Source organism: Mandrillus leucophaeus, unplaced genomic scaffold (assembly GCF_000951045.1).
Source record: "Mandrillus leucophaeus isolate KB7577 unplaced genomic scaffold, Mleu.le_1.0 Scaffold424, whole genome shotgun sequence".
NCBI classification, from domain to species: domain Eukaryota; kingdom Metazoa; phylum Chordata; class Mammalia; order Primates; family Cercopithecidae; genus Mandrillus; species Mandrillus leucophaeus.
This window is the reverse complement of record NW_012104521.1, coordinates 2,436,887-2,459,425: the sequence shown is the minus strand read 5'-3', so window position 1 is coordinate 2,459,425 and position 22,539 is coordinate 2,436,887. Positions and strand designations below refer to the sequence as shown.

The window sequence follows — 22,539 nt, the reverse complement described above, 5'->3', positions numbered from 1 at the left end:
TTGGGAGGCTGAGGCAAGAGAATCGCTTGAACCTGGGAGGCGGAGGTTGCAGTGAGCCGAGATCATGCCACTGCACTCCAGCCTGGATGACAAGAGTGAGACTCAGTAAAAAAAATAAAAAAATAAAAATACATTTTTTTTCTTTGTGTATATGCTATAGGTTTTTAAAACTCAGAAGTAAAAATGCTGGCTCATATGATCATTCTATTTTTAATTTTTTCATGAACTTCCGTATATTGTTTTTCATATGGCTGTTCTAATTTACATTCCCACCAACAGTGTGTTAGGGTTTCCTTTTCCCCACATCTTTGCCAACACTCATTATTTTTTGTGTTTTTGATGATAGCCTTTCTAACAGGTGTGGGGTGATAGGTTCTTGGGGTTTTGATTTTCATTTCACTGACGATTAGTGATGCTGAGCATTTTTTCATATACATATTGCCATTTGTATGTTTTCTTTAGAGATAAGTCTTTTCAAGAGCTTAGCTCGTTTTAAAATCAGGTTACTTGCTTTCTTGCTATTATTTGATTTCCTTATATACTAGAATTTTTTATGGGGGGGTATTTCAGTTTCTTACCCTTATCATCAAGACTCACTGCCTCCCATCATCAATATTTATTGAGCATTTACTGTGTACTAGGCACAACAGAACATACAGAAAACATTGTCCCTGCTCTTGAGAAGTTTACATTCTAAAAAGGTGTAGAAAAGAAGCTTACATTTTAAAGAGGTGTAGAAAAAATCCACCTCTTTTAAAATGGCATTTTTGTTTGGTGTTTTCTGCAAAGTACTGAGGAAATATTTTGAAAAGTGTCTTTAGGTATAACTTAGCCCCATCATTATTTAGAGAATAGAGGAAGAGAAAGAGGAAGGATTTGAAAGACAGACAATGACAGGTCATTTAGGATAGGTAGGGTTTTAAAGGGAGATAAACACAATCTCATCAATTAAGGAGAGATGAGCTGCAGTAAATAGGATGAGGGAAATAGTTCATGGGATGCAAGCAAAGGAAGCAGGGTGTCTTAGACATTGAGTGGAGCCAGAAAGATCATGCGGCCTTTTTCCAAGTACATGGCCAGCAAGTAGGAATGGTTTTTTAAGTAGAGACGGGGTTTCACCATGTTGGCCAGGCTGGTCTCAAACTCCTGACCTCGTGATCCACCTGCCTCAGCCTCCCAAAGTGCTGGGATTACAGATGTGAGCACTGCACCTGGCCGAGATCAGGCTTTCTCTGGGGAGTTCAGAATCTCATAATAGAACACAGAGAAGTTAAGGGCCAGACCCAATCTGATAGGATGTGTTGGTTGCATTTCCTTTTTGCTGATTTCAAAAGCTTCTTGGTAGGATTGTTGTGACTGATTCACAATCCCTTTCTCGTCATCACCAGCAGCAACCTCAGCCAAGTAACGGTAGTAATCTCCTTTCATTTTGAAATAGAAGACTTTGCTCTCTGCATGTGAAGCATTGGGGATCAAGACCTTTTCCAAAAGAGACAGTACATCATTGCAGATATCTATTAGCTCTGTCTCAATTTTCTTTGTATTGTCGGGCCATCTGCTGTTTTTTCTCAGCACCTTCCATCTTTTGTTCAATAATTGAAACGACCTTCAAGATGACCTATGGGCTCCTACAACATTTTTGCAAGCAACTGAGAGAAGGTTCCTCTCCTCACTGGATAATTGGGCTTCTCGCTCTGTTACAAATTTCATGCAGGCTACCATGTCATCATATCGCTCAGCCTACTCGGCCAGTTTGGCCTTCTGAATCAGCTCATTTTTATCCATGATTAGATGTTCTGTTTCTGGATTGGGTGGTGGCGGCAGACCAATGGGGGGGCAGCAGTGGTAGGCTCGATTTCCTTATAAACTAGAATATTCACCCCTTTTAAGAAGTATGGTTTGCAAATATTGTCTCCCATTCCACAGCTGGTTTATTTACTCTACTGAGCCTTTTTTGTGCAGATAGATGCTTTTTATTTTGATGTAGTCCCATTTGTCTACTTCTGCTTTTGTTGTCTATGCTTTGGGGTCATATTTTTTAAAAACCACACCCAGATCCATATCAAGAAGCCTTTTTACCTTTTTCTGTTTTCCTCCTCTTAGTTTTACAGTTTCATGTGTTACATTTAAGTATTTAATCCATTTTAATTTGATTTTTGGATATAGTATGAGATAAGGATCCAATTTTATTTTCTGTGTGTGGTTATCTAGTTGTCCTAACACCATTTATTAGAGTGACCTTTCCCATTGTGTCTTCTTGGTATCTTTGTCAAAGATGAATTGACCAAAAATGTGTAGATTCATTTCTGGCTCTCAATTCTGTTGTATTGGTTTACACATGCATTTTTATATCAGCACCATGCTGTTTTTTGTTAACTTTGTAGTACATTTTGAAATAAAGTAGTGTGATGCCTCTTGCTTTATTCCTTTTTGCTTATGATTGCTTTGGCTATTTGAGGCTTTTCTGGTTCCATACAAATTTTAGGATTGCTTTTCCTATTTCTGTGAAAAAATGTCATTGGAATTTTCATACGAATTGTATTGAATCTCCACATTTCTCTGGGTAGTATGAACATTTTAACAATATTAATATCTTTAATCCATGAAAGTGAAATACGTTTCCATTTATCTGTGTCTTGTTCAACATCATCTATCAATGTTTTATAGTTTTCAGTGTGTAGGTATTTCATCTCTTTGGTCAAATTTATTCTTATTTTATTCTTTCTAATGCTATTGCAAATGAGATCGTGTTGTTAACTTCTTTTTATTGATAGCTCATTGTTAGTGTATAAAAATGCAACTGATTTTTACCTGTTGATTTTTATTCTGTAACTTTATTGGATTTGTGGGTTAGTTCTAAGAGTTATTTGGTGGAGTTGTTAGGGTTTTCTATATACAAGATTATGTTATCTGCAAACAGATAATTTCACTCCTTCCTTTCCAATCTGCTTGTCTTTTTTTTTTTTTTTTCCTGCAATTGCTGTGGCTAGGACTTCCTGCATTATATTGAATAGAAAGGGCAAGAGTGGGCACCCTTATCTTGTTCCTGATCTTAGAAGAAAAACTATCAGTTTTTCACTATCTAATATGACATATTAGCTGTGAACTTAACACATATGGTCTTTATTATGTTGAGATACACTCCTTCTGCTATGGTTTGAATATTTTTTCCCTCCAAAACTCATGGTGAAATTTAATCCTCACAGTGGCAGTACTGAGAGGTGGGGCTGAGCCCTCATGAATAGACTAATCCATTTATGAATTAACGGGTTAATAGATGATCATGGGAGTAGGACTGGTGGCTTCACAAAAAAGAGAGATCTGAGCTAGCATCTTCAGCTCCTCCCCATGTGATGACCGGAGTTGGTTAATGACTCTGTACAGAGTTCCTATCAGCAAGAAGGCACTCACCAGATACAACCCCTGCCCTTGGACTTCTCAGTCTCTGTAACTGTGAAAAATAAATTTCTTTTCTTCACAAATTACCCAGTTTCAGTTTGTTATAAGCCAGAGAAAACAAACCAAGAAACCTTCCATACCTAATTTGTTGAGACAATATGAAGGATATTGGCTTATACTTTTCTTCCTTCCCTGGCGTTTGTAACAAAGTAATGCTGGCTTCATAAAATTACTTTGGAAGTCTTGCCTTCTCTTTACTTTTTTGAAAGAGTAAGAGCAATTAGCGTTAATTCTTCTTTAGGTGTTTGGTAAAATTAACCAGTGAAGCCATCTTGTCCCGGGTTTTTTTTTTTTTTTTCTGTTGTTGGTAGTTTTTTTATTATAAATTTAACCTCTCACTCATTACTGGTCTGTTCAAATGTTCTCTTTCTTCATGATTTAATCTTGGTAGATTGTATATTTCTAGAAATTTATCTATTTCTTCTAGGTTACTGAATATATTGTTGTATAATTGTTTATAATAGGCTCTTAGGATCCTTTATATTTCTGTATCCATTATAATGCTTTCTCTTTCATTTATAATTTTTAGTCTTCTCTTTTTTCACAGTTTAGCTAAAAGTTTGTCAATTTTTGTTTATGTTTTCAAAAAACCAACTGTTTCTTTGATTTCTGTTATTTTTATTATCTCCATTTCCTTTATTTCTGCTCTGATCTTTATTATTTCCTTTCTTCTGTAACTTTAGGATTAGCTTCTTCTTTTTCTAGTTCCCTGTGGCATCAAGAAAGGTTGTTCAAGATCTTCCTCTTCTCTTATAGGCATTCATTTGTCTCTATAAACTCCCCTCTTAGAGCTATGTTTGTTATATCCCATAAATTTTGATATTTTTTTCATTTTCCTTTGTCTCAACATTTTTTTTTAATTGTAAAATTTCTTTTGTAACACATTGGTTGTCAGTAGTGTGTTAAGTTTCATATATTTGCAAATTTTCCAATTTGCCTCGTTATTAATTTCTAGTTTTATATTACTGTGTTTGAAAAAGTTACTTGACATGGCTGGGCGTGGTGGCTTATACCTGTAATCCCAGCACTTTGGGAGGCCGAGGTGGGTGGATCACCTGAGGTCAGGAGTTCGAGACCAGCCTGGTCAACATGGCGAAACCCCGTATCTACTAAAAATACAAAAATTAGCTAGGTGTGGCGGTGGGCATCTGTAATCCCAGCTACTTGGAAGGCTGAGGCAGGAGAATCACTTGAATTTGAGGGGCAAAGGTTGCAGTGAGCCAAGATCATGCCACTTCACTCCAGCCTGGGTGAAAGGGTGAAACTCCATCTCAAAAAAAAAAAAAAAAGAGAAAGTTACATGACACGACTTCAAGCTTCTTAAATGTGCTAAAAGTTGTTTTGTGGCCTAACACAGGATCTATCCTGAATAATGTTATGTGCACATAAGAAGACTGTGTATTCCACTAGTGTTGGATGGAATAATCTGTATGGTTCTTAGTTCTATTTGGTCTACCATGTTATTCAACTCTGCTGTTTATTTTCTGTCTAGATGATCTATCCATTGTTGCAAATAAGATGTTGAAGTCCCCTACTATTATTATATTGCTGTCCATTTCTTCCTTCAGTTCTGCTAATATTTATCTATTTAAGCGCTTTGATATTGGGCACATATGAATCTATGATTAATACATCCCCTTGGTGAATTGACCCCTAGATCATTTTATAATGACCTTTTCTCTTGTGAAACTTTTTGACATAAAATATATTTTGTCTGATAGAAATTTAGCATCCCTGTTTTCTTTTGGCTACTGATTACACGGAATATTTTTTCCGTCTGTTTATTTTCAGACTGTATGTGTCCTTAAAGCTAAAACGAGACTCTTAGAGAGAGTGTATAGTTGAATTTTATTTGTTTTTGCATCCATTCAACCACTCTATTTTTGATTGGAGAATTTAATTTACATTTAATGTAATTATTGATAGGTAAGGAATTACGATTGTCTTTTTGACTGTTTTGTAATTTCTTTATTCCATTCTTCCTCCTTTGATGTCTTCCTATGTGATTTTTTTTTTTGTGGAGGGAGGGCGACGGAGTCTCACTCTGTTGCCCAGGCTGGAGTGCAGTGGTGCAATCTCAGCTCACTGGAATCTCCACCTCCCGGGTTCAAGTGATTCTCCTGCCCCAGCCTCCAGAGTAGCTAGGACTATCGGCACCCACCACTGCGCCCGGCTAATTTTTGTATTTTTAGTAGAGATGGGGTTTCGCCATGTTGGCCATGCTGGCCTTGAACTCCTGACCTCAGGTGGTCCACCTACCTCAGCCTCCCTAAGTGCTGGGATTACAGGCGTGAGCCACCGTGTCTGGCCAAGTATTGTAGCTTTCTAATTCCACACTTCAGCTAAGGCATAGGAATTTTTCTGTAAATTTTCTGAGTGCCCATGGCCTAAATTCACAGCCATCAGAGATACTATAGCTCTTCTCAGTGGCTCTGCAATGAAGCACTAGAGTACATTAACCTCTAGTTTGCAGTTTAGCGCAATGTTTATTGCAGTGAAAGGTATTTTCATACTAAGTGGTATGTGCAGGTAAACCAAAATGCTATACATATATATGAGCCCTGAGAATATTATTGGAGGAAAATTTTTTAAATGAGGAAGACTAAATCTTGGGTTAGAAAACTTTCCCTCTTTCTCCATGGTATGCAGAGTAAGTACCAGATATTTTGGTCTCAGCCCTCCTAGATCCCATCTGCCTGTCTTCTCAGGATGCTTAAATATCTTTTCTGTTTAGTCTCAAAGTCTATTCCAATTTATAAGAGTTAATTACTAATGCACATATGGGTATTGGGGGAAATTGCATGAAATACAAACCAATATTAACAGAAGTTATTATTTTGGTGTATTGCCTAACACCACTGAACATATACCTCCCTGCGGATCCCCATCTGCCTCCAATTATACTCCCACAGCTGTGGGTGAATAGGCATTACTTAAGTGGGAGTAAAAAAAATATGCTATTTTATCTGTTAGCCTATTAAATAGTTACAGTACTGAAAATATGTCTTTTGTGCCACCCTCCTGGAATTTTCACCAGCTGCCAAGCTTTTTCCCACCTCCAAATTCTTATTGGGCTTTGGTCCTCTTTTAATAGCTTTCATGTAATTTTTTTTACACATTTTATCTCAACTTGTTGTCAGTACTTATTGAGGAGATATAATTGAGAACTGGCAAGTAACCAAATCCTTGGAAAAAAGACAAAGCACGAGATAGTATCAACAAACAAATTTCACCCTTGTTTTCTATTTACTTAAGCAAGCTACTATCAGGGAGGTTCCCAAACATGTCCAACAGTTAAGCCGTCTTATCTACAGCTTCCACCCTGGAAGGCTGTAGTATCACATAACCATATACATACTTAAAGCATAAATCATATATCTAATCATCCCCACTCACTCTGCAAAATGATAAATTCTCCCAAATTATCATTTAATCAAGCGACTTTCCTGTTTAAGAGTGTAATGGCTTAAGGTGCTCATTATATAACAAACTGGAATTAAATATGGTACTTCTAATAATGACTTCTTCCAATCAGTCTAAACTGGGTTCCCACTTATTCCCTATGATATACATCTCCGTACCGTAAAACTTAATCCTTTCTGCTCGGCGTGTTGGCACATTCTGTTCCTCCCACTAGAATATTTCCTGCACTTATTCAAATCATACCTATGACCACTGCAGAACTCCAGGCACATGATCATTCCATCCAAACCCCTGCGCTCAGAGACTTGACCAAACTCTAGCACAGCTTTAGCAGCATAAGGTCCTGTGCCCAGGACGACTGCCTCAGTAAGCTGAACTACGTGATATAACCAGCACAGAACTGATGATAGGTCTCTGACATCCCTTTCTTAGAACATTTACTAAAGGGCCTACAATTGTAAATACTTATTTCTTGCTACTCAGAAGTTCTCGCTCAAGGACCAGAGAGCCATTCCCTGGAAATGTAATCAAGAAGGATAAAATCCTCCGTAGGAGGATACAATCCTGCGGTAACTGTGGAAACACACACACACAGCTGGCCTAATCACATTTACACTAACAACTCTGTAGGTTCACTTTCTCTACTGAGCGCCCGCATATCCCCTTTCTCCTTTTAAAAGGCCCCTTTAAAAATGCCCAGGTCACCTCTGCACAAATCGAAATAGTGCTCAGCTCTTTCCTGTCAGTAGTTAACTGAACAAATGTCTTCACCGCTTTAACGTCCAGCTGCGCTTATCTTTGACATCGACTACCTAAGGTCTACCCTTAGTCCCACGACTCTGACAAAACGATCTCAATATTGGCGTAAAATGACCTCCCCTTTCAAGGATCTTCCAAAGCACTTCCTGTCTGAGGCATACAAAATGTATTGGCACGGAATTTTACACTTACTGAGCTTTATAAACACCTCGTCACATCCACACATTCAGGACACACACTAGGTATTCGGGTAAACACAAAAAACAAACAAACAAAAACACAAAAAAACTGGCTAAATACCCATTCCCCTCAATAACTCGGATGAGATATCTAAAAAGGGTCGACCTTCGGTACCTTTCTGTCCTCTCCCCTCTCGCTGTTTGCCTACACTGGCTTCCTTGCCTCCCCTTTTCCCCATGTTTATCGGAGCCAAAACAAGCACGGTTCAGCAGCCTCCTTTCCCAGCCCTAACCCTGTGCTGCAAAAGCGAAAATTCCAAGCCAAGAACAATAGGAGAACGCCCACCCGGGCTCACTCGCGACACTACGGGGAGCGATACGGCTGCAGGAAAGGGGGAGCCTCGCGGCAGAGGCGGGATTTCCGGGGTCACGGGAACCGGCAGGGGAACAGGATAAAGTCCTCGGAGAAAGGAAAAGGAGCGTGGGATAGTAAAGGCGGCGACGCGAAGAGGAGGGGACATACAGGAACGGAGGACAGGCGCGGAGGAGGTTCCCGGGGGGAGCAGAAACAAAGGCACGCAAAGCGGAAAAGCGTGTGTAAGGTAGCGGAAAAGGAAGTCACCGCCGCGGCCTGCGGGGCTACGAGGTCGTAAGGGTTGGCCTTAGCGCTTCAGTTTAGTGTTGTTAGTGGGAGAATCCTAAAATGTCGCCGTGGAATGGACTGTAGCGCTCGCTTCTCCAAACGTGTCCCAGACGGCGAGCCTCGCCGGCTCTGCGGCTTGTCCCTTGTAAGCGCCGCGCAGGCCTGCCACCTACTGGACGTGGAGACGCGGTGCTTAGCGCCACGGGCCGACTGTACGCCGGGCGGGGAAGAAGGGCTCGGGGAAGAGATGAATCGGTCTTCGCAGAGCGCGCCGGGAGATCGCGAGATTACACTTTCAAAAGCATAAGGAGGCTTGCTTTCTACACACTTTAATTTCGGAGTACGTTCGAGGCCCTGTGCTAAGTTAGGTAATGTTCCCTGTGACTTCTGTAGTTGTCTTTTATGTATTAAATTGTCTTGCTTAACTAAAACTTTTCCTGTATCGTGCCGCCGACTTTTCAAGAACGAAAGATGAGCAACTCCATTCTGGTAGAGGTTTTTTCATTGGAGAATTTTTGAGCTGCAGTAATCTTTTAACGCTGCACACACATACAGGGGTTACACGTGTAGGGGATTAAAACCACAGTTAAGTTATAGGTTGAAGGGGCTGTTAAGGACTTCAGGCAACATCTAAATAAACACTCCGTTCTTTTCTCTGTTCCACATCTGGGAGCCTCCTGTATAGCACCTGTTGCTCTAGGTGCTAGAGGTACGCAGAGGAACTGGACAAGGGCAAGAAAAACAAAGGACCCCTTTCGAAGAACTAGCGTTCTCTTGGGAGAGACAAGCTTGTGGTGAGAAGTGTATTTGTGAAATCTACGAGGGCGGGGGAGGAGCGCAGTAATAAAACGGGTGATCCTTTCTTGATTTCTTATTGGGTTCTGGCCTGCAAGGCGACCCTATAATCAGTTGAGATTACTGCAGTGATTAACATTCCAGGAAGGGAAGCCAGCCTGTGAAGGAGCATGGCGTTGAGACAGGGTAAGTGGTGAGATTAATAAACAGGATAGTTGGAGAGTTGATTTGTGGCCAAATTCTTAAGTCCCTGTATGGAATTTACGCTTAAGAAAATTATCCTTGGGCACTGCAAATACCCTCTTGCAGCTAAGACTAATGGGAAGAACTGGTTAAAAAACTAATTACAGCAGAGTGAGAGAGTGGTGATGAGAGATACAGATGTTGTGAGAGCAGACAATAAGGGGACTTTATGTAGTCCTATGTTAGAGGAGATGATTTGAAGTTACTCTGAGGAAGACAAAAATGTAACGGGAAGAGAGATCGCATATGCGAAAGCTTGAAATGGCGAAAAAATCAGAAGGATTTCAGGAACTGAAAGTTGTGCATTTTGCCTGTGTGAGGGAGAGTGTTGTGGGTGGCATGTAATGAACCTTGAAAGGTAGTTTATATTATGACAGCCTACAACCGAATCAGAACTTTTAAAAACAGGCGATATACAGACAGTCTGAAATCAAATGCTTCTGGTTTCTATTGCGTGCTCTAGGCTAATTGTTTTCTAAGTATGAGTTTGCGTTAGTCTTCTGGATTTAGTGATTACAATATAAGGTGAAATAGGTAAGGGCTTTTAAGAGAAAATCTCACTATTTCCTGTGCACTAAGGGGAAACAGATCACCTTTGCAGAACTTGAAAAAAAATGGAAAGTGCGACCTTTGATCTCAGATGGGCTTGCTTTCCTCTTTTCAGTGGCTTGGTAGTGAGCTGCTCAGCTGCATCGAATCTTCTTTGTGGTGGGCCTGCGGGCTGCAACACATCCTGCTTGGCAAGTTTTAAACATAAGTTTTACCCCGAAGAAAGCTTATAAAATTGTAAATGCCTCAGAATCTTTTCATCTTCCTGTGAAGAATCCAAAATACCAATCGTTTAACTACATGCTTCTACAGAACCTGAATCTTAAGCTCTGTTCACTTTGTACTATTAGATTCTATAGTAGATTAATAATGACTAACACCTTGTCATCTCATCGCTGAGCTTTTGTCTAAGATAGTCTCTGAATTTAGAACTGGGATGAAAGTATGCATAATAGGCTATTATAAAATTTTTAGAATTGGATTTCTAAACTTGGGGTCAGTGAACCTAGCAGGCTCAAGCAGTGTTCTCAGGTTTTTTGGCACAGACAAGGAATGTAAGAGGAGGAGAGAAAAGGAGAGATGGTAGTGGGAGAGAATAGAATGAGAGAAGAGAGAAAATGTGGAATTAATAGTGAAAGGAAACGTGAAGTATTATAAGATTTTCTTGGAAAAATTGGCATTTCAGTGATAGATCAAAGATGACTAATGAGACAAAATACTACTATTACATAAATATTTAATGTTTTAATGATTTGAGGATAAAAGGATATCTGATGGCATTCATACTAAATGCTGTAGTGTTGATGTTGGTGAGAGGGATAATGTATCAAGACAGAGCAGACAGACCCCTTTACAATGAGAGCAGAAGATATGTTGTTTACTGATTCTACTTTCCCACAAAATGCTAATGCTTTTGTAAGTCCCTACTCTTTATTTTCTAGATTAACTCCTTGTTTCTTCCCCTAAACAGGATTATGGAAGACAGGCAAAAAGAAAAAAAAAAAAGGTTTTTTTTAAAGCAACCATCTATGTCCTTATCAGGTTTCTTTAGCACTTTCATTCTGAAGATATTATCAAGGTGGAAATCAGGGCCTCTGCCCCACGTGGATCTCCTTCATTGAATTGTATCTTCATACCTGATTAATGGCATATTTTAGGCAAAAGCACCCAGGCATACTATATTTGACTCTGAATATGTAGGCCTTCCAGGTTTATTAACTGAACTGGTACGTGACTTTGACAGCTTCCCTAGACTAGAAGCATTCCTAAGGAACCCTGAGCTCTAGTCTATTTGGCCTTCTTAGAATGGGACACTTCCCAAATTGAAGGCAGCCGTAGGTTGCAGAGAGGAGAGAGGAGGGAGAGAGGGAGAAAGCAAGTTCCCTTTGTTGCCTCAGTAAATAGAATGCAGAAGGGAGGGACACATTAAGTCAAGTCTTATCTCAATACGTACTGGGTAAATTGCCTCTCATTCTGAGAAAGTTGTAGAAAGTGTGTCAGGTTATCCTTAACTCGTAATACCTAATAGCCTTGTGAGAAAAATCTGTTCAAATAGTTAAAGTAGGAAGAATACCACTAACCAGACCCTTATAAAATATGTATTATATATAGCTATGTAGAATGACTTTGTATTGTCTATTAACCTCATTTTTTTTTTTTTTTTTTTTTGAGACGGAGTCTCGCTCTGTCACCCAGGCTGGAGTGCAGTGGCGCGACCTCGGCTCACTGCAAGCTCTGCCTCCTGGGTTCACGCCATTCTCCTGCCTCAGCCTCCTGAATAGCTGGGACTACAGGTGCCCGCCACCACGCCCGGCTAATTTTTTGTATTTTTAGTAGAGATGGGGTTTCACCGTGTTAACCAGGATGGTCTCGATCTCCTGACCTCTTGATCCGCCCGCCTCGGCCTCCCAAAGTGCTGGGATTACAGGCGTGAGCCACTGTGCCCGGCTATTAACCTCATTTCTTAAAAAGTGTTAATATTTTTATTAGTGATGCAGTAGAGATTATGTTGCATACAAACCCGTTTTGTAAATATGAATAAAACCAGACAAGGAGCTCTTGCCCTCCTTTTCTGAAGAGGAGCAGAGATTCCTCAGCTAGGAGCGATGGAGAAGTTGCGGCTCTTTGGCAAGCTGACCAGAGGCCAGTGAAAGATTATTTGGCTATGATACCCTCACTTGTAGCTATACCCCTGGGTTTGCATTTTTAAAGAACCCAAGAGTAAAATAGTTCTTCTTTCTCTTTCTTTGAGACAATCTCTCACTCTGTCACTGTGGGTGGAGTGCAGCGATACGATCTCAGCTCACTGCAATTTCTGTCTCTTGGGTTCAAGCTGTTCTCCTGCCTTAGCCTCCTGAGTAGCTAGGATTACAGATATGTGCCACTACACCTGGCTAATTTTTGTATTTTTAGTAGAGATAGGGTTTCGCCATGTTGGCCAGGCTGGTCTCGAACTCCTGACCTCAAGTGATCTGTCTACTTTGGTCTCCCAGAGTGCTGGCATTACAGGCGTGAGCCACCACGCCTGGCCTGAAATAGTTCTCTTTTCTTATTTTGTAAACATAGATTTTATCTTTAGTTTAGAAAATGATGACTAGGTACCGTATTACCTATATAGTAATAACCACAATATGTGTCATTAAGTTCCACAAAAATTTAATGTAAAATTCTGTGTTAAGAGCTGTGAGTAAGATGCAGTCCCTGTCCTGACCACCCCTAAAATTCTACAGCTTATCTCATATGTACCTTTCTGTTATGTTTTCTGGTTGTGCATGATTTTTTAAGAAATATCATTACCTTTAATAAGGACCCTTGCTTAGCTGCCAGACTTGTCAACAAAGAAATTTCAGACATCTATAGGTTGTAATTATTGTCAGTGGCTACTGATGCAATATATAAAGCAGAGTTCTTAAGAAACTAGTTTTGCAACTGGCAATTTAGGAGACTAGAAGGAATTCCTGGACAGGAAGAAAATATTTCCCGAGAAGTAAATGTAATGTAGCACACATATATAGAGAGTAAAATGTATCAGATGAGTTTAAAGAACAACAAAGTAAATAACTGTGGATGACATCATCTAGGTTAAGAAATAGAATATACCCGTCTTCTGAAACTTAACTTTTTCAGCACTGGTTAGGTGACTCAACTGATATTTTTCTTCATTCTTCACATCTGTGTTTCTTTTCTTTCTGGTGAAATGCAATGTAACGTAAATTTCAACTCAGTGAACAAAAGTCATTTGTTATAGAAGTAATATATAGCTGTGAAACACTAGTATTGCACTGTTTCATAACCATAAAAATTCTGGTTACACATATGTAGGATAATTCTGGTTTTATATATGTGTATATGAGTATATACATTTGATATTTACTTTACTCCCTAGCAGAGCTGGTATGTTGCTTGATTTTGGTTGTACTTCTGCTTAGAATTTTAAAAATTAGAATGAAAGCCAATAAAGCATCATAATTCCATGCACTGATTTAATGTTATTGTATCCATTTGTACCTAAAGAAAATCCTTAGACTACATGATAAAAGTTTACTGGTGGAAAAAAAAAAGATATCCTTTTATGAAGTTAAGATTATACATTAAGTTTAATGGAACTCTCTAGTAGAGCTCAATAAAAGGAGAGACTTTGCTCTATTTTCAATTAGATATTTGAGTTATTTTTGCTTTATGTGTGAATATTTTGTTTCTCTGACAAAACTGCAAACTTTTAAAGATGTTTTGTTTCTCTCTGAAATAGCTAACAATGGGGTGATCACTAATAGGAATTCAATAAATAGCTGTTGAATTACTACAGAACTACCTCTCACCAAATGCTCTTAACATATACATATGTGTCTATACACTTGGATCCCATTTCTTGACCAGAAAAGTCTACATATAAATGTAAATTTAATGGTCCATATGCCAAGAAACTAATAACTGTTTTTATTTCTGAGAATGCAGCCTAATGTCTACTTATCTACTTTAAATAATCCAATAAAGAATACCATCCTGTATTAAAATATTTGTCTTAATTGCTAATCTAGTTACTATGTTTTTAAAATTTTGCCTTTAAAAAGTAAAGGGAGCTTCAGAACTCATTTTGAATGACATATTTTGGTATATTTTCCTATTTTTCTCACAGACTTTGACCACTGAACTTCGGTCTAAGGGTAGTGAAAGGGGAGGTGAAACAGAAAGAATAGTGGTTGAGTATGGGAGAGTTATGGTTATGAATGGAGATTACAAACATAAACTTAATAATAAATACATCCTACCATGAGAATATAGGTGTTGCTGATGAAAAGAGTCAAACTCTGTAAAATATTTTAAGAGATTTATTCTGAGCCAAATATGAGTGACCATGGCCTGTAACACAGCCCTCAGGTGCTGAGAACATGTGCCCAAGGTGGCTAGGGTACAACTTGGTTTTACATATTTTAGGAAGGCATGAAACATCAATCAAATACATTTAAGAAATATATTGGTTTGGTTCAGAAAGGAGGGACAACTTAAAGTGGGGGTGCTTCCAGGCTATAGGTAAATTTAAACTTTCTGGTTGACAGTTGGTTGAATTTGTCTAAAGACAGGGATCCATAGAAAGGAATGTTCAGGTTAAAGATAAAGGGTTGTGGAGACCAAGTTTTTTTGGGGAGAGGAATCTCAGCAGACTTCAGAGAGAGAGCAAGTTGTAAAATGTTTCTTATCAGATCTAGAAGGGTGCTTGGCTCTTAGTTGATTATCTCCTGGATCTGGAAAGAAAGCAAGGAAAACAGGGGGAAGGAGATGCTCTATAGAATGTGGATTTTTCCCATAAGAAACTTTGCAGGGCAATTTCAAGGTATGGCAAGAAAATATATTTAGGAGTTAAATATTTTCTTGTTGTCTCATAATGCTATGCCAGAGTCAGATTGAAAAGTAAGTCACTATATATAGGGTCAAATAAAACCCATCTGATGAGAATTTATCGTTTGTGGGGCATGAGTCCCCAGACCCCCCTTAGGTGGGAATTTGGGCAAGATTAAAAAATTGGAGCTTAGTCCTCAGTGTGATTAACCAATTTGTTTCAAGCCACATTGTTTGGCATTTCTCAATAATGTCTGAAATTTTTAGTTTAGGTTTCTTCCACTAGCTAAGAGATTTTGAGGTAACTTGATATTTACATTTGAGTGATAACTTAGTGTCTAAAATCCCTGGTGTTTTTTTCATAACCACTTCGTACTTTGTAATTGGTAACAACATTTTATTTATAAAACTTTTCCCTGCTTCTGTTTACCATAGACCTGAATTTTCTGTGCTTATCACTTTATTTCTCCTTCAGGGTAAAATATTTAAAAATACAGTTCTGTGTGCCTTAGAGCAAGAAAACTCTCAACAAAAGAATTTGTCCTTGCCCAGGAAAGTTTTGCTTTCCAGTTAAAGAGAGAGAGTTTATTTGACCAGGATAGCTCATTTTCTAATAATGGTAGATAACTAATGGTAATAATTTCAGAAATACTTCCTTTCCATAGACAGAACTTTTATTTCCCTCTGGGAAAGCAGGGAAATAGGTCTTTGAACCAGACTGCAGTTTTGGGTAATGGAGCTATATAAAGGAAAGAGATAAGTTAAATATGGGGAATAATATTCAGTGAACTAAAATCATAGTTGCAGGAACATTATTCAAATGAATCATTTGTTTCAAATTTAATAATTTATTATTTAAGTATATGGCAGTAATTTTTGGCATTTAAAAATTTTGTTTAGTTTCACAGTATCCTCTCATTCTTCTGCATGCCCAGTAATTTTATATAGTACTGGTAAAGTACCTATTATTGCACTAAATTAGGTGGTGAGAACATCTGTGATGTAAGCTTTCATTCTGCCTTTATTGTGTCAGTAAACATTTCCATGTTCTAATTAGATTCTTTTATTTTGAAGTTTATTTTAAAAATCTTGCAAGGTCCCTTGAGTTAACTGAAAATATCCTGGAATGTTGCAAAATCATGTTTGATCATTGTTCCCACTAGCTTTCTAGTTCTTCAGGAGGCCTTAGATACCTTAAAATCTGTTAATACCATAGAATCAGTTAATATCCTTTTCTAATTTGACAGAACAGGTGATGGGATGGAAGGATGTCACGTAAGTTACACTATATGAGTTTTGGAAAAGGAGTATGGAATTGCCATAGATGAAGACATTAAAGTATTGAAAATACTAAATATTTAGATATTTTGCAACTTGTAACATTTGACTTTCCTTATTAGTTGCTTATTAGTTTTGTATATCACATTGACCCAAACCTTATTAATCACAATTCATTAAGTAGGTCACCCAGTGCTTTCATTATTCTTTATTCGGTAACCATAGCTGTTGGCAACTGGTGACTTTCGGTGGGAGGGAGGATACAAAGAAAGATGATAAGAAATTTGAAATTAAGGGATAGAATAAAATTATGACAGTTAAAAGCAGGTCCCATCAAAGACATGATGGCAAGTTAGAACACCTTTCTTTTCTTGGAAAAACAACATCCAGTTTTTATTCTTAGATATCATTTTTTAAGATGGCAAGCATCTCGCTACTTTTTTTTGTCAATCTAAAATATAGTGTATTAGGTCACGATTTCTCTGAGTTACACTTCAGTCTCCTTGAGGAGATTTAAGAAATGTCTTGGTATCTTCAATATTGTAGTTACAAGCCACCTTAGTTGGTAAAGTTTTGAAATACTGTTCTCAAGTTTTTGAAATATATCTGTTTGAGGAGATTACATCCCACTGTGTGTTCAGATAAGTATTCATTGGAAACACTTTGGTAAAAATGTCACTTGAAGGCCACGTGACTTAAAGTGGAAAGGGGATATTGTAACCTTTATGAGGCATGTTCTCTGACAGTTTTTGATACCATTTTATAACTCACATAGTAGATACATTTTTAAAGCTATAAAACAAGTTTGTGGCATTCCTTTTGACTGCCTGATGAGTTATTTTTTTTACTTGCCTACATTCTCCCTCATTATCTACTAAGTACCTTTTATGTATTCAGTACTGTAGCCACTAGTGACACAAAGTATATACCTCAGAATAACTACTCTATAGTCATGCCAAAAGCTAGAAATAATTCAAATGTCTATTAAGATTAGAATAGATAAACTGTGGTATATTTATATACTATGTGAAAGGAAAATAGACCTCAGGACCCCAAAATCACTAAGCGAAGGGAAAAGTCAAGCTGGGAACTACATCAGGCAAACCTTACTCCTATATTATTCCTAAATAAGATGGCTGAAAAGATAACAGCTACATACCTCCTTCACAATTTGCCCACAAGGAAATTCCTTGTGATCCTCACAATCTTTATCCTAAAACTAACTTCTGTTGAATTTCACTCTGACATTTAAACAGATAGCTTATGTTCATAGGTGCTGGACAGAAAGCCATCCCTCTGGGCTGGGCGTGGTGGCTCACACCTGTAATTCCAGCACTTTGGGAGGCCAAGGTGGGTAGATCACTTGAGGCCAGGAACTGGAGATCAGCCTGTCCAACATGGCGAAACTCTGTCTCTACAAAAAATAGAAAAATTAGCTGGGCATATTGCCACATGCCTGTAGTCCAAAGCTACTCGGGAGGCTGAGGCATGAGAATCGCTTCAACCTGGGAAGCTGAGGTTTCAGTGAGTGGAGATGGTGCCACTGCAATACAGCCTGGGCGACAAAGGAGAGACTGGCTCAAACACCCCTCCCCTGCCCGCAAAAAGGAAGTCATCCCTCTGCTAACCTCAGACAAATGCACATCTGATTACTTCCTCTGCCCTATTGTTTATGTGAAAATGCAGATTCACTGAGCCAGACTAAACTGTGTATTCAGTAGAAGGCTGATCAGGTACTCAAAAGAATGCAACCTTTTGTCTGTTATCTACCTATGACCTGGAAGACCTCGCCTACATCCACCTCCTGTCCCCTCCCCACCACCACCCTGCCCCCTAGAAGTTTAGAGTTGTCCTGTCTTACCTTGGTCAGAACCAGTGTACATCTTAACACATATTGATTGATATCCCATGTCTCCTCAAAATGTATAAAAGTAAGTCATACCCCGACCACCTTGGGCATGTATGGTGAGAACCTCCTGAGTCTGTGTCTTGGGCGCATTCTTAACCTCGGCAAAATAAACTTTCTGAATTGGTTGCGATGAGACCTGTCTCAGATATTTTGGGTTCACAAATAGAATACAGCAATGAGAATAATGGGCTATTTAGACTCTGATTACACATAACACTAATGGATATTAATAAAATTGAAACCAGACACACAATATATAATATTCAATTTATATAAAGTTCAAAAGTAATCTTGTGTATTAGAAGTCAAGAAGTTACTTTTACTTGAGGGTTTTTTTGTTTTTGTTTTTGTTTTTTTGAGAAGGAGTCTTGCTCTGTCGCCCAGGCTGTAGTGCAGTGGTGCGATCTCGGCTCACTGCAAGCTCCACCTCCCGGGTTCACGCCATTCTCCTGCCTCAGCCTCCAAGTAGCTGGGACTACAGGTGCCCGCCACCACGCCCAGCTAATTTTTTGTATTTTTAGTAGAGACGGGGTTTCACTGTGTTAGTCAGGATGAGCTTGATCTCTTGACCTCGTGATCCACCAGCCTCGGACTCCCAAAGTGTTGGGATTACAGGCGTGAGCCACCGCGCCCGGCCTACTTGAGGGGTTTTGACCGAAAGGCGACACAGAGAATCTTGTGAAGTTCAGGTTATGTTCTGTTTCTTGATTTGGGTGCTATTTACTAGAATGCATTCACCTTGTGAAAATTCATTGAACTGTAACTTATATTTTGTATCCTTTTCTGAATGTAGTCTTGTATCAACAATAATGTTTAAGTAGGGCAAGAAAAGCTTATGGGCAGGGAAGAGATTACTCAGGAGGTGAAAGAATAAGAGGAGAAGAGTGACAGAACCTTGGGGAACAGAAAAACCACACAGACATTCGTATTTCCCTCCCCATTTTTCTTAGGACCTTTTCCAGCCTTTTGCCTGAAAGCTTTGCAGAAAGTAAGAATAATGTTAAGAATAAAATTTCTGTTAGAGAGTGGGATTGCTCTTGTAGCATTTCTGCATAGAGACTGTTTCCAAACGGACACTTGGACTATATTTATTCTTAGATTTTGAAAAAATTAAGAGTTGGAGAATGAAGAAGCACGTGATGCAAAAGACTACCTGGAGGCAGGAGATGGTGCAAAATACAGAGCAGCATTTTTTCTAAGCTTTCCTATTGTATTAGAACACAGTAAATATACTGAAATTATGCCATTGTCTCTCAGTGATATATACTGAAATGATATGCTTTGTGAATTATTTGGTTTGAGAAGGCGGGAAAAATGAAAGGAATTCCATACTGATCATTTCCTGAAAGAGTGCTTTTAGAAATGGGGAAGTGGCCAGGCGGGGCGGCTGATGGGGCGGCTGACGCCTATAATCCCAAGCACTTTGGGAGGCCAAGGTGGGTGGATCATTTGAGGTCAGGAGTTCGAGACTGGCCTGGCCAGCATGGTGAAATCCTGCCTCTACTAAAAATACAAACATTAGCCTGGCATGGTCGTGGGCACCTGTAGTCTCAGGTAATTAGGAGGCTGAGATATGATAATCATTTGAAGCCAGGGGGCAGTGGTTGCAGTGAGCTGACACTATACTCCAGTCTGGGCAACAGGGTGAAACTCTGTCTCAAAAAAAAAAGAAAGAAAGAAATGGGGAAGTATTCCCAGTTCCACAGAAGGGTCCATTACTACAGCCTATTAACACATATGAGTGCCTATTCATCTGTACTACTGCATACTTATTTCTCTTTTCCAGAAATGGCAAAAAGTCTTTTGAAGACATCCTCTCTGTCTGGAAGAACAAAATTGCTACATCAAACAGGATTGTCACTTTATAGTACATCCCATGGATTTTATGAGGAAGAAGTGAAAAAAAAACTTCAGCAGTTTCCTGGTGGATCCATTGACCTTCAGAAAGAAGACAGTGGCATTGGCATTCTTACTCTGAACAATCCAAGTAAAATGAATGCCTTCTCAGGTATTGGGGATCTTTTTATTCCTGAAGAATGACACTAAATCTAACCTGTTATCACATATTTTTTTATCCTTGCTCTGGTGACAGAATGTTTTAAAGTCCTGGTACTCTTGGTAGAACATGAAAAAAAATAACAAAAACAACAACTCTGTAATATGAACCAGAAACACTTTAAGTAATTTTTAATAATTATGGATATTTGAATGCTTTCAGAAAATTCATTAATACAGATAATAATAAAAAGGAAACCTAAATTAATCTTGATTATATTTTCCATTGAAATTCATTAACTGTTTAATAACTTCTTTGTTTTCAGCTAATTCTTCTAGGAAACAAGGAGGAAGAAGTTTCAAAGAGTTCCTGAAACTAAAGAGAAAAGCCTGTTAATGAAAAGAATTATTTAGCTTAATTTTTTTCTATGAATTGAGATAAAATCAGTGTTAGTTTTTAACCTTTTAATTCAATGGTTACAGAAGAAAAACGGCACTTGTCTAGCTGTGGACTCTTCCCTAACTCTTAGATACTAGTGAATGCCTTCTATTTTCTAGTCAACACTCTTAGCATATAAGAATTTTATATTTAAGAGAACTGAAGATGCAGGACATGTGGTACTTTGTAATTTTTGCTGAAGCTCAAATTTGAATTATGCTACAACTGTGTTATGCAAGAGCTAATGAGTAACCTTGTTGAATGTTCACCACTCCTATTTTCAAGTTGATTTTACTAATCTCCCCTTTTCAGTTATGCACTTCATGATTATAATCTTTAGTAGCATTTGAAATTTGGGGCTCAGAAAATCTCATAAAATTTTCATATATCTACTTTATATACAGTCGTACTATAGACATAATTCAATAGTCTGTAAACTTTTTGTAAATTACCAGTGGTGAGTCTTTAAACCCAAGATGACTTTTCTCTCCACTTATCAGAATTCAGAGAGATTTCTCTGTACCATTGCTGACAATGGAAACATAATATAAGAAACAAAGGTGAGCCACATGCGCAATTTTAAATATTCTAGTCGCCATAATTTAAAAAAATAAAAAAAGGTAAAATTAATTTTAACAATTCACTTATAACTCAGTATATCCAAAATATTTTTTTCAATATGTCACTAATCTAATAATTATGAGGTATTTTTCTTTTTATTTTCACACTAAGTCTCTGAAATCTGATATTTATTTTATACTTATGACACATCTCAATTTGGACTAGCCACATATCAAGTGCTCAATATATACAGGTGACTAGTGACTACCTTATGAGACTGTAGTTCTATATGTTCTGTTGGTTTAGGGAGTAAAAACCAATTTAATATTAGTCCAGGAAAAATAGAAATTGAAAGGTAAAATTTCTCTAGAAACTTAAATTTGGATCAATAGTGATGATTTGTTTCTGAAAAGTTACAAATAATTTTTCATTCAATTAGAAACAAATATTATTTTGATGCATAATATATAAAACTAATAAAAGGAGTCGTGCTTTGATTTGGGTAATGGTATTTGGTGAAGTTGGATTGAGACAGGATGAATGAGCACTCAGGGCCCTTGTTTAAAAATCATTCAGTTAGATATTCTTTAAGGTCTCTTCCATCTTTTGAGGTTACTTTGCGAAGTTGAAAAGATTAGTTTAATAGTAAACTACTGGTATGGATTTTTCTTATTCTCATAGCCAGCGTTTCAGCATCGCAGGAAAGGGTTAAAAAAATCAGCACCATAGGAAAGGTTTTAAAACAAAGGCCAGCATTGTTTATTTATTTAACTATTTTTATTTTATTTATTTATTTATTTTTGAGACGGAGTCTGGCTGTGTCACCCAGCCTGAAGTGCAGTGGTGCGATCTCAGCTCACTGCTAGCTCTGCCTCCCAGGTTCATGCCATTCTTCTGCCTCAGCCTCCCAAGTAGCTGGGACTACAGGTGCCTGCCACCACGCCTGGCTAGTTTTTTAATATTTTTGGTAGAGATGGGGTTTCACCATGTTAGCCAGGATGGTCTCGATCTCCTGACCTCGTGATCCGCCTGCCTCCACCTCCAAAGTGCTGTGATTACAGGTGTGAGCCACCGCACCTGATCTGTTTTTAAGAAGCTTAAATATTATGAATGATTAAAGGCGCATATTAACCTATACAGATTTATTCTTATACTAAAAGTGTGGGTTTCTTCTTTCCCTTACTAGACTGTAAATCACTTGAAACAAAAGAATGATATTTCTGAAGCATCTAGGACATCCTTGGAAAGGGTTACAGTTTTAAATGCAGTCATTTGTTGCTTTGTGATGAGGATACATTCTAAGAAATACGTTAGGTGATTTTGTCATTGTGTGAACATTACAGGGTGTACTTATACCCATAACCTATTACATACCTATACCATATGAAATAGCTTGCTGCTCCTAGGCTGCAAACCTATTCAGTGTATTACTTCCTGAATACTATAGGCAGCTGTAATACAAACATGTGAA

The 22,539-nt window shown here is 38.3% G+C and overlaps 1 protein-coding gene and 1 pseudogene across 2 annotated transcripts in view; one reads left to right on the top strand and one right to left on the bottom strand.

Annotated features, from left to right (window-relative positions):
- Positions 1-1,221: 1,221 nt before the first annotated feature.
- On the bottom strand, positions 1,222-1,838 carry LOC105548862 (annotated as a pseudogene). Its single transcript, XR_001007461.1, has one exon. The product of XR_001007461.1 is annotated as a 14-3-3 protein zeta/delta pseudogene (transcript).
- Positions 1,839-8,922: 7,084 nt separating this feature from the next.
- ECHDC1 (ethylmalonyl-CoA decarboxylase 1) overlaps positions 8,923-22,539 on the top strand; it is a 53,952-nt gene continuing 40,335 nt past the window's right edge. The window contains exons 1-2 of the mRNA XM_011993087.1: positions 8,923-9,444; positions 19,860-20,081. Coding sequence (XP_011848477.1) covers positions 9,429-9,444; positions 19,860-20,081 — 238 coding nt within the window. The 5' untranslated portion in view covers positions 8,923-9,428. The remainder of the gene's footprint in view (positions 9,445-19,859; positions 20,082-22,539) is intronic.